We start from the raw sequence: 12,761 nt of genomic DNA, 5'->3' as shown, positions 1-12,761 counted from the left end.
ACATAAATAAACAGTTATTGTTAGAAAATGTAATTAATATTGTTAATCTACTTATCCTCTTTTTAGTTCTTGTACCATACTGCTACGGTAATACTGTCTATATTACAAAGGATCATAGAAAAAATAGAAATTTCACGGTATAGGCGACCTTGGGGAAATGTTTTGTTTAGTTCAATCAACTGTAGCGCTGCGATCGCAAATTGTGATTGGCTAGTTTAAATTCCTGGTGCCGCCACTAACATGAAATGTGATTGGTCGATCAAATTGTGTGAAATCAGCATTTTCTATGGGCGTCCATTTTTATGTTTGTTGTTTGTAGGTTATGGTTTTTGTTTAGATCACGAAATTTTCGTTTTACGTTGTGCATATTTTCTGTTTTATATTAATTATTATGGAGTAATAATATAAAAATGGATGACAATGCGTCAGTGTAGTAAAAGATGTAGTGTACCGGGGTAAAATTCTACTACGGAAATTAAACATCGTTTCCCAAAGAATGATCTCGCTCCTTTCCAAAAACGGGTTGATCAACTAGATAGTAGTAAGTTACCTGGATAAACCACAATGCAAATATATCAACGTCATGGTGTTTGTTATGGACATTTTAGTAAAAAATTTAGAATTATCCTTCCTTCACGAACAGGTATTAGGGTAAATGCATATCCATCATTGGTTTTATCAGGTACATATAAAATTATCTATCTACTACATGTCTGTTTATATGTTGTTTGTTTACAGAAATTCAAAACCTTATGAGGATGTTAGTAGTAATAAAATTCAATTAATCTACCAAGTTGTTCGTATGCTGTCAGTGTGATGTCTCTATATAAAGAAGTCTTACAAGAAGGTAACAATTAATATAACTGGATAATTAGTAGTAATAAATACTACTTTTAATTGTAAAATATCCCCTGAAATATTTACAATACTTTAACTTTATAGAACAATCAATGTTCAATAATTTTATAGTAGAGGAATTATATATTTAAATTTGATTGCCTTGTTAAGAAAATATTTGTTATGGTGCCATCAATTAAAAATTTAATTGCTACTTTTAGGGGATTTACTACCTTAAAGAAATCTATTTTGTCTAAATTTACAAATTACTAGATTTGTTTAACAAATCTTAACCAAGATTGCTTAAAGAATTTTGTTGGATCTATTAGAGGTCATGGAGGTAGAAACAGCATCCTTCCCCTAGTATATTCGAGAAATCTTTAAAAGGGCTCATCACTTCAATTTTTTCACATCATTCTCCCGGAGAAAATTGTGAAGAAGATGAACATGTTAGATAACTTATATACTTTTTTAACGAGAGATCTAGAACCACTTGAGGTTGTTAAATCATCAGTTGAGTCTATATTTTCAGTTCCAGAGAATTTTGCTCTGAGAAAAACAAGAGTCTAATATTGTATTTTAGTCTTATTTCAGGCTATTTAACAAAACTTCTGAAAAACAGACAACATGCAATATTTGTCTATATTCTATATTAAGTAGTTCCACAGTTTAAATACTCTAAAATCTAAATATTTTTAAAAAACGTAAATTTTTAGTGTTTCAACTCTCCAATCCATAATGATTTTCAAGGCCAAATTTTAGGTTATTATGAGGCGTGATTGTGTTTTTGGTTTAATGAAGTTAATGCAATATCAACAGGAAATGATTTAAAATTTACCTTCAATATATCAAGATAAGTTAGAACTCTAATAGATCCCATAAAATTGATGGCACTAAACATATATGGGAAGGCGTTATAGAAGAATTATAGATATTTTAATATTGCCTAGAATAGAGTTCATAATTGTTTTTTTTTGCTTTTTGTTTATATATATTTATATTATTTACACTTATGCATATTTGTATAGGATTTTATTTTAATAAATTTATTTTAAAATTTAAATTTGATTTTTATTTAAACACTATTGGCCAATAAATGTGACGTCACAAAATAATTAGGGGAAATGCAGACCAATCAAAGCAAAGTATTTTCCTTACAGGTTTCTACGTAACTATTTTAAACTAACCAGTCAAATTTGCGTTGTCAGCGCCGCCAATGATTGGACTAAGCGAAACTTTGCCCCACTACTTACCATTGCAGTTGCACACCCCTGCAAAGGATGTCATAGTGCCACTGTCAGTGAACTTGGCATTGCCTAATAAGTTTGTATTAATATATAGACCGTGTTGTTAAAGAATCAGCAGATTTTCATCTGCTCTATTTTAAAGATTAATAGCGAAATGATATCTATGTATATCTGATATATAACTGACTTTATGACTAGTATACATATGGAGTGACATAAAGACATTTCACATTAAAGACATTATAGGACGGATAAACTAGTTTCAACAATATAGTCAAAATAACAAAATACGGATACAAAATATATAACTATAAAATGAAGATCAGTGAGGTTATTAGGTAGATATTTATACGAATAAAGTATAGATGGTATTACAGTGGATATGAAATTAAGTAAAAATTACACAAAAATTAGTGTGAGTATTGTTTCATTATTTGAAGGTGTTTATATTTCGGCACTAAAGGAATTAAAACTAAAGATAGATTGAGGTATGACACCAGTAATTTTGGTTGAACTTTTACAAGAGGACTGAAATAATATTATTAAAAGCAAATATCTTCAAAATAATAAGAGATTGGCAAAAAAGAATAAACATAAAAAGAAAAAGGAATAGAATTAATAATTATATTAAATTATTAAATAATTATACATTGTGACAAATCTGTAACAAAGCTAAGGTGTTTGGTAGATAAATAAGAGTATTATAACAGCTAGAAAGGTTTTAACTATTAATTAATTTTAAACATGAGAATTAATAAATATAATGATTGAACTAATAAATGGAATTCCTAAGACTACTTAGAGAGTATTTTATACACCCTGTGACTTATCTTTTTATGTTTTTGGAAGTTATCCTTAAATAACTTTGGTTTTAGGATATTTTCATTTGGACCATGTTGTATTGCCATTAGGTGTTTGCATGTATTATGATCATTTAACTATGAAATGTTATTTATTGATAACATTTGGTAGAATATATATTAATTAAAATATATTACAATATTTTCTACAACTTTTTCTCATCTTTCTGGCAGATTGACAATACAGTGTCGATATTGGTTTGGCAGTGATCCATCGATTCTTTTCGCATTCCTTCAGCATTTCGTGGCAGCGTTATAAGGTAGTTACAATAAGTTCAGTTATAATAAATTCTCCGCTCGGTTTTTTTTAATTAAAAACAAAATAATATCTTGTAAGTCCTGAAGCTAAGAGGTACTAAAGAATGAATTCAACCTAATAAAGAATTGTTGTTTTATTCGGTTAAATCGTTCAATTTCTGGTCTTAATTTTAATGCTATAAATCTGCTATAAATCTCTCTATAAATTTGCTCTCTATAAGTCTGCTATAAATTTGTTTCGTTTATTACTTTTTTTTTCAATTACTATTTTAATCTAAAATATCAAGAAATTTTCCTGAAATCAAGGAAAGCAGCTAGAAATTCTGCTATTTTTACATATCTGTCGATAATATAACACAGTCAATTTTTTAATTACTCTTTAAGCTTAGCAATAATTATGTATATTATCAGCAAAATTACTATTAGGTATTCATGTACTCGATAATATTGAATAATAAACTTAAGATATCTTGATTACGATCTTATTACGTTTTCAATTATATAAGTTGTTTATTTTTATTTTTTTCTACGTCAAATAACCTCTTGAAATTGTTTACTGCGTTATCAGAAATTTGTACGTAAACCAGGATACCAACAAATAAAAGAATTTTTTGTATAATACATAACACACTTATATTTTTAATAATTCTTACAACAGTTTTTATCGTTACACGGCAATTTTAAGAGAGTGACATGGAAATTTATTAATTTTAATTTTTCTGAAAGATGTGTTCTAATATTTAAGAACAATATGGTTATAAAATTATTACTAATATATCTGAAAAGTAGGAATTATATACAATTTTCTACCAAACATTTTGTTTGAAGGACATTCTGATACCAATAGTATGAATCCTTTGGTGTTCTGGTCCTGTTGTCATGGTGGAAATCGACTTGAACTATTCCCAACTTTTGACTGAAAGTTAAAGAAAATAAAACAATTACTAAACTTTTTCTCAATTAATTTATTATTAATTAAATTAATTTGATATTAAAATATTTGTTATATACGTTTATTAACGTTAAAATTTAGTAATTAACGACTAATTGTAAATGAAAAGAGGTCTTCCTTTTTCCAAGAAAGGTGCTTGCATGTATTTTGATCAGCGATATTTATTGAATACCATGTAATAGTTTCACGTTCAGTATTATTGATATGTTAAGTGCACGCGGACGCTAATCAGAGATCAGTTTTCGATATTCATTACTTTTATTGTTTTATTAGAAGATATATACTACTAAAGGCCATAAAATGTTTTTAGAAATATATGGCGATGCTACTCTATTACATTATATTTGTTGGTTTTTTTTTAAATATATTTTAAAGTCTCCTTTTGCCAACTAGGGGTTTATCTAGACTGGACCTACTGTTTAACGTGGGCTCCGAACCACGGTCGTCACCATTAAGGCTACTGACTGGCGAGTGACCCTTTAGAAATCATCCCAGAAGACATCCGGTCTTACTCAGCCTGGTTACTAGCGTTACTGGGATCATTTTCCTTGTCGAATTTTACACTCTTGCCTAGGACAATCAGAAATTTTAAACAATCACAAACTTAAATTTACGACCATGCCCCGGCAGGATTGGAACCCGCAGCTATCACAACAGTAGGAGGACCGTCCTATCACCTTTAGCACTGTGCCACCAAGCCGGCTATTTCTTGGTTTTGGTTTTATATATTCGGAATTTGCCAATGACAATGACAGCCTACAGAATCAGAAAAGATCGAAGACAATAAATTGCACGACTCATTGAACGAAAATCAACCGACGATTAGCTCAAGTTTTGAAAGACTTTCAAACAGCTTAACTGTTAATCAATCAATTGTATCCAGGCGTTTATATGCGGTGGGAAAGATCTAAAACGAGAGAAAATGGCGACCACACGAATTGTCCGAAAATTCCATTTCGAATCATTTCCAAAAGGCGGTTTCGTTACTAGCCAGGTATAAAAGAATAGTTTTCTGCGGTGTATTATAACTGGAAATGAAGATATATTTAGATAATAATAGATATTTAGTACGATAGCCTCAAGCACAAAAAGTCATATTGCCAGAAAGATCTAATAAAATTGTAGAAAATGATGAAAAATGTTTTAACTAGTTTATATTGCATTAATTGTTCTCACTAAATACTGTATTAAAGTGAAATAATTATCAGGATGCATGTATAATAATATAATTCTAATATATATAATAATAATATATAATAATTTTATATGCTTTATTTTTTATAGCATGTAATTGTGTATTGTCTTTACTTACGTATATCCATTGGTCCATTCGAAATTGTCCAGTAAACTCCAAACCGTGTAACCCGAAACATTGACACCATCTTCATAATAAGCATCTAATAAGGCACTTAAGTATTGCTGAATAATAAAGATATCATCGTTATTATATATAAAAATCATTGATGAGCTATTTAACGGTAGGTTTATTGTTAAATTATACCCACACTTATATAAGATATCCTATCAACATCGTTCAATGTACCAGTCTTGTCTGCCCAACCATTCTCTGTAACGACTATTTCCGGATGACCATATTTTTCATAAACATATTTCAACAGTTTTCTGAATCCCCATGGTACCTGACGGACCCAAGGTACATCGGAAGGCCATGAAGGGTCCGCCCAACTGGTTGTACCTAAACAAATATTATTTCATGGAATTTTATATTTATGTGTAAATTTTACGTTGGTACCTTTGTCTAAGGTGTAACTAGGGATACCAATGTCTTCATCTACTTTATTGTGTAATGTAACCAAACCCGTTCCATATCTATTAAAATTCCAAATGAATCTTTAACAGATATTTTTTAATATGATTTAACACTACTGCAGAAACAGATATTTGCTAATTTTAAAGGTAATAATTATTACAGTTTTTGTAACATATTTGATTATCAATAAGCATAGATGTTATGATTTGATAAACATATCATTTCATTCTATTGACATTAATCTCAAAATTACACAACATGTTTTGTTAAAATAACAACGTTATAGTTTCATTATTTTATGATATAAGATTATTTATATTATTATACATGATTATGATTAGACACGTAATATGTTCTTGTTTCATAATTGAGACTTACTCTAAGCAAACACCAACCTTAAGAGAATGTGAAATGTGGTTTAGACAATTCAAATGTGATATCAACGTTCAAGACGTTTTGACGCAAGAACAATTGGCAAAAAAGCTAAAGATGTGTCCAATCAAAAACTGGCACATGATTACAAGCGATGGGGACGATTCGAAAGATGGGAAGATGGGTGCCACATGAGCTGAATGAGAGCCAATTAGAAAATAAAAAAATCGACAGAGACTCACGATGCCACCTGAAAAACATGAAAAGACGCCATTTCCGTATCAAATAGTAGCGGGTTATGAAAAGTGGATTTATTCTGAAAATCAGAAGCAAGAAAATCATTGTTATCACCTAGAGAAGCCGGTCCATCAAGGCCAAAATATATTATGAATTGTTAGAACCTAGAGCTAATATTGACCGTTACCGACACCAATTGATCAATCTGAACTGTGCTTTAATCGGAAAACGTCCACAGTTCGCTCAAAGACGTCATAAGGTGATTTTGCAGCGCGATAACGAACCGTCTAACACAGAAAACCTAGTAAAAGAAGTACTGAAATCCTATCGCATCCTCTAGACTTGGCTAAATCTGACTTTCAACTATTTGCATCGATAGGGCATTTAGCAGAAAAAGCATTTTGGCTAATTCGAAGAAGCTAAAAAATGGATCGACATTTCAGGGAATCAGGGCGGTACAAGGTTATGCTAGCTGACTTTTTCGGTTAAAAATTGCCAGATAATGAGAGAAACACTTAGTTTCAACAGAATGAAGCCATATTCGACATTTTTTCTTTGTAGTTTGCTCTGTATAATCACCGTATAATAGTATTGAACATGATGCGACATCTCTGAAAAGCCAACATTGCAAATGGAATGAAATATGGTTTAGACTATAACATATTATATAGAATAATATGTTTAGGCAAAAAGCAATAATGCAAAATTCGACTGGAAAAACGAACCCAATCATGCCAGTAACCCGGCTGGGTAAGGGATCATCATCTAGGACGGTCTCTAATTTGATTAGTGTCCCACTTGAAGCTTAATTTAAGCGATAGGTCCAGCCCAGATAAATCTTAGTTGGTAAAAAGGAGACTCTAAAATATAAGAAAAAAGAAACGAGGCAGGACTTGGTAATTTAATGCTACAATGTTGACAAATGAGGGATCGGGAGCATTGAAGGAAATTTGAATTATCAATGTGACAACATGGAAACGTTTAAACCCATACATTCATATAACATCCAACTGATGTTAGTTGGTTTCTCTGAGTAGAATCTCGATTCTAAGAAGTCTGCTGAAAGAAGAAGAAGCTGAAAATCTTCGTCGCATTTAAACGTCATTCAATATTTCGTTGAAAGATTAAGCTGGATATTTGTCCAACTATTTTTGCAATTGATTGTCTTCGTACTTTTTGATCCACCACACCATTATTTGATATGGACATCAAAATTACCATTTTTAAACTAAAACGGATAACTGAGACATGAGGGAGCACAACCATAGGCCAAACGTGTTTAATTTTCTTCGGTAGTAGATAATTTCAACTCAAACAACAAAATGACGAATGTTTCGTTTTATGATTAGAGTTTGCATAGAATAGAAGACTCTGAACTAAATGGAATTATTTGTATGCAAAGAAATGTTAAAACCATACATTGATACTTTTTATCTACAAAATGAAGATGTTGATCAAAACACATGCAAGTGCCTACTAAACTGCTTTAACTAATATAGCTCATACAATTAAATTCTTTATCAAATATTAATTAATGCATTAGAAAGTGTTTTCATGTATGATAAATTAATTAAAATATTATAAAGAGTCTTACGTATTAAGTCCAAAAAAATCTGCGGTACCCTTGATAAAATCAATTTCTTCCTGACTGAACTGAGGTAATCTAGATCGAACGAACCCTTCCAATTTGCTTCTGGTGGCGACGTTATCAATAACGATTTTAGGCCAGTTTCCAAGATAAATTGGATTAGCATATATACCAAGCTGCAACATATTTAAAATCAATTGATCAAGTGCGTACAGATGATTATTCGTACTTACACCGAATTCTATATTAGTTTGGGCTGCTTCGATATCAATTGTCGAGTTTGAAGCAGGTTCAGACCATGCCGAATCAAGTACAATGGATATTCTTCCATTTTGAGAGTCTCGAAACTCTTCATCATATATATGATAAGCTTTAGCGTGCGCCAACATATGTACATAAGCGCATAAATAGAGACCTTCGGCTTCCAAAGTGTAACCTGGAGCTTTAGCACCAGCAGTGTAACTGGAATTTTAAGTATACTTTAAGATTTATATATAAATTCCATAAATTCCAATAAAAATACAAGTTAATACAAATAACAAGCACTTCATACCCTCCTGAGCAAGTTGATTGAGGTTCGTTGATTGTAATCCATGTTTTTACGTATTCGCCAAACTCTCGGAAGCATATCCTGGCGTATTCGGCAAAATATTCTGCAATCAGGGGATTCGTCCAACCACCGATTTCATGTAGAGTTATGGGAAGATCCCAGTGGTACAGAGTCACCAGAGGTTCGATATCGTTTTCTCTTAGAGTCTTCAAATATAATAAATTGTTTTTAATCTTAACTTAATTCATATATTCATAAATATGTTTATATTAACAGATCAATTGAAATGACCCTTGCCTGACACATAGATGGCGCCACTAGAATTAAATCTCTATGTTTTTTAGTTAGCCCTAGCCCTCAAAAGATACGCGTATAAATTTGACAACTGTTGGATCATTAATTTGTGAATTATAGCATTTTGAGTGAAGCAACTTTTGTTATTGTGAAAAAAATGGATAAAAACGAATTTCGCGTGTTGACAAAATATTGCTTTTTGAAGGGAAAAAATACAGTTGAAGCAAAAACTTGGCTTGGATGCCGAGTTTCCGAACCCTGCTCCAGGAAAATCAACCATCAAGGATTGGTATGCTAAGTTTAGACGTGGTGAAATGAGCACCGAAAACGGCGAACGCCGAAAAAAGGTTGTTACAGAAGAGAACATTAAAAAAAATCACAAAATGATTTTGAATTACCGTAAATTGAAATTGAATGAAATAACAGACACTATAAAGATATCAACTAAACGTGTACATCATATCATTCACGAATATTTGGGTATGAGAAAGCTCCGTGCAAAGTGGATGCCGCGCGAGCTCATTTTTGACTAAAAACAACGTTGATGTTGATGATTTGAAGTAGTGTTTGAAGATGATCAAGCGTAATAAACCAGAGTTTTTGCTTCGATATGTGACAATAGATGAAACATGGCTCCATCATTTCACTCTGAAGCCCAATCGACAGTCATCCAAGTTGACTGCACACGATGAACCCGCTCCAAAACGTAGGAAGACGCAACTGTCAGCTGGCAAGGTTATAGCGTCTGTATTTTGAGATGCGCATAGAACAATTTCCATTGGTTGCTTTAAAAAAAGAAGGATCATCAACAGCGACTATTTCATAACGTTATTGAACCGTTTGTTGGATGAAATAACCGAAAAACGGCCGCATTTGAAGAAAAAGAAAGTACTGCTTCATCAAGACAATGCACCGTGTCACAAGTCAGTGAAAACGATGGCAAAAATCCATCTGTCCAACGTATTATCTAAACCTGGTCTCCAGCAGCTATTTCCTCTTCTCAAATCTCAAAAGAATGTTCGCTAGGAAAAAAATTTTGTCGAATCAAGTGGTGATCGCCGACACTGAGGCCTATTTTGAAGCAAAGACAAATCGTACTACAAAAACAACTACTATAGTATCGAAGTTGGAGGGTCACTATAATTAGTGTATGAGTGTATGTTCCTTTGGAGGGAATCATGTTGAATAAAAAAAACTAATTTTGCCAAAAAATGTGTTTTACTGTGGTAGACCGAGGACTTTTTAATTGACGTGTTATTATAATTATTTTCTGATAAGCTAGATGTTTAAGATTTGTACCTTGAAAATATTTTTGTAGTATTCAATTCCTGTGGGATTGATGTTGTTTACTGTTCCGTTGGGTAGGATTCTGCTCCAGGAAATCGATAGCCTATAATGGTTTACGCCCAAAGCTTTCAGGAGATCGATATCTTCACGCCATTTATGGTAACTATCACAAGCAACGTCTCCTGTGTCTTGTTCATCTATTCTATCAGGATATGTGTGAGTATACCAGTCCCATAATTGTACCTGAAACATAATGTTTAAGATATTTAACACTAGAGTGATAAAAAAGAAATGTTACTTGTTGTTTCTTACTAATATATAATTGATATCTACTATAACTTAAATCTAGGGATATCTCGAAGAGGACCCATCGACCCTATCTTAGGCTCTAGCGTTATATTGTTTTTATATTAGTACTGTTGTTTTTGTATTAAATGCACTTGATTACACTAAACTTTAAAAGATTAAAAGGTTTGATACTCCTGACCCTTTGTCCTATTCTGGTGTTCTCCAGAAATTGTAATACTTCGATATTGACATGAGAATGTAATCTTTCATCATGTCTCCTTGCGACACCTTTAATTTCGTAATGCAATCGGTATCTGGAAGGCTCCATGTACGTAATTTGTGTATCTATAATATATAGATGCACTTACAATACTTCTAAAGAATTTGTTTTGGAAAATATATTTTATTTACATTATTTTTGAAAAATTCCCATAATTTAATTCCATATGCTCAAATAGATTTCAATATTCTTGTATTTCATCTCCAATTCTTTAGCCTTTTCATCAATCGTCGCAATACGGACACAATGTAATGTTCAGTCAATTCGTGTGGTAGCCAATGTCTCCCCTTTTTGGATCTTATATTAATGCATTTCAATATTCAGTTCGCAAGTATCACTATAATTTTTTAAAAACATTTAATGGGCTTTGGATGCACATTTAACTTTAACGAAATTAAAACTAAGCAACTAAATTAAGCATGTAATAGTTGAAAACGGTAGTATTACCCCTTTTCCATCTATATTCCAAGCACCCTCTATTTGGTAGGATGCTGTAGCAGCGCCGAATTTAAAACCATCAGGAAATCGGCGATTGCTTAGATCAGATTTCGCTAATACGCTAAAAGACTCAACATATTAGGTCACTATTATACCGATTGAAATAGATAAACTTACTAAGATAGAGCAAAGGTCGTTAAAAGAGTTGTTGAATACATAGTTCTAGATTGTTAATTTATTACTGAATTCAATGTTTTGGAGCACTGTTTATATATTAAAATATTATCTCGTATTATCTTATATCAGAGTACAAATAAATAAATATAATATATTGACTGAAAAATTTATGGTTTGATTTGTTTACAAATTTTGATGGGGTATACATTTAATAAATTTCGGTTAATAATGATTAAATTATAGTGTTTAATAACTATATATGATTTTACTGCTATTTACAATATACATAAAGGCAATTCGAATAAAAAGTAAATTAATTTGTCGGTAATTCTTTATTAGTATTTTTTAAATTATATCTGAATAACTTTAAATAGCAGGTCAATTGAAAAGTCCCCGACCTGACACATAGATGGCGCTACTAGAAGTAAATCCATACATATTTTAGTTTGCCCTAACCCTCAAAAGATGCGTGTATATATTTGACAGCTGTCGGATGATTAATTTATCAATTGTAGCATTTTGAGTGAAGAAACTTTTGTTATTGTGAAAAAAATGGATAAAAAGGATTTTGCGTGTGGATAAAATATTGCAAAAAAATAGTTGAAGCACAAACTTGGCTTGGTGACGAGTTTTCGGCCACTGCCTCAGGAAAATCAACCCTCAAGGATTAGTATGGCAAGTAGTGAAATGAGCACCGAAGGCGGTGAACGCAGTGGACGCCCAAAAGAGGTTGTTACCGATTAAAACATTTGAATGGCCGTAGATTGAAATTAAATGAAATAGCAGACACTCTAAAAATATCAACTGAACGTCCACATCATTTAATTCACGAATATTTGGGTATGAGAAAGCTATGTGTAAAGTGGTTGCCGCGCGAGCTCATTTTTGACCAAAAACAACGACGAGTTGAGGAGTCGGAGCAGTGTTTGATGATGATCAAGCATAATAAACCCGACTTTTTGCATCGATATGTGACAATGGATGAAACATGGTTCCATCGTTTCATTCCGAAGTCCAATCGACAGTCATCCGAGTGGACAGCACAGGATGAACCCACTCCAAAGCGTGGGAAAACAGGCGACTGGCAAGGTTAATGCGTCTGTATTTTGGGATGCGCATGGAATAATTTTCATTGACTACCTTGAAAAAGGAAGCGTTTACATAGCGTTATTGGACCGTTTGAAGGACTACATCGCCGAAAAACCGCCGCATTTGAAGCAAAAGAAAATGCTGCTTCACCAAGATAATGCCACAAGTCAGCGAACACGATGGCAAAAATCCATGAATTGGGCTTCGAATTGCTTCCTTATCCACCGTATTGTCCA

The 12,761-nt window shown here is 32.2% G+C and overlaps 1 protein-coding gene and 1 long non-coding RNA gene across 2 annotated transcripts; one reads left to right on the top strand and one right to left on the bottom strand.

The window, feature by feature from the left end:
• The first annotated feature begins 76 nt into the window (after positions 1–76).
• Positions 77–1,900, top strand: LOC143196081 (uncharacterized). The gene is made up of 2 exons (XR_013005660.1): positions 77–682; positions 739–1,900. It is a non-coding gene; the product is annotated as an uncharacterized LOC143196081 (long non-coding RNA).
• Positions 1,901–3,843: 1,943 nt separating this feature from the next.
• Positions 3,844–11,503, bottom strand: LOC143196079 (myrosinase 1). Its single transcript, XM_076403666.1, has 10 exons — positions 11,437–11,503; positions 11,269–11,380; positions 10,266–10,496; positions 8,676–8,878; positions 8,356–8,584; positions 8,129–8,298; positions 5,908–5,984; positions 5,660–5,850; positions 5,467–5,573; positions 3,844–4,118 (listed from the first exon to the last, which is right to left on the bottom strand). Exons 1-10 carry the CDS (start codon positions 11,475–11,477, stop codon positions 3,995–3,997), a joined length of 1,485 nt encoding a protein of 494 aa, XP_076259781.1. The 5' UTR covers positions 11,478–11,503; the 3' UTR covers positions 3,844–3,994.
• Between the last annotated feature and the right edge of the window lie 1,258 nt (positions 11,504–12,761).

The sequence above is a fragment of the Rhynchophorus ferrugineus genome, unplaced genomic scaffold (genome assembly GCF_030347505.1).
Source record: "Rhynchophorus ferrugineus isolate W39M unplaced genomic scaffold, kcgeb_rfMv2 rfM4, whole genome shotgun sequence".
Lineage (NCBI taxonomy): Eukaryota > Metazoa > Arthropoda > Insecta > Coleoptera > Curculionidae > Rhynchophorus > Rhynchophorus ferrugineus.
This window is presented reverse-complemented; position numbering and strand designations above follow the sequence as displayed.

What these genes read in the sequence shown, in the direction of transcription:
- LOC143196079 (XM_076403666.1), bottom strand. Translation starts at nt 11,477, where the DNA reads ATGTATTCAACAACTCTTTTAACGACCTTTGCTCTATCTTA. An exon ending in ACTACAAAAATATTTTCAAG is followed by an intron (nt 8,879 to 10,265) that starts GTACAAATCTTA and finishes TTATATTTGAAG; the next exon opens with ACTCTAAGAGAAAACGATAT. An exon ending in CAATCAACTTGCTCAGGAGG is followed by an intron (nt 8,585 to 8,675) that starts GTATGAAGTGCT and finishes TTAAAATTCCAG; the next exon opens with TTACACTGCTGGTGCTAAAG.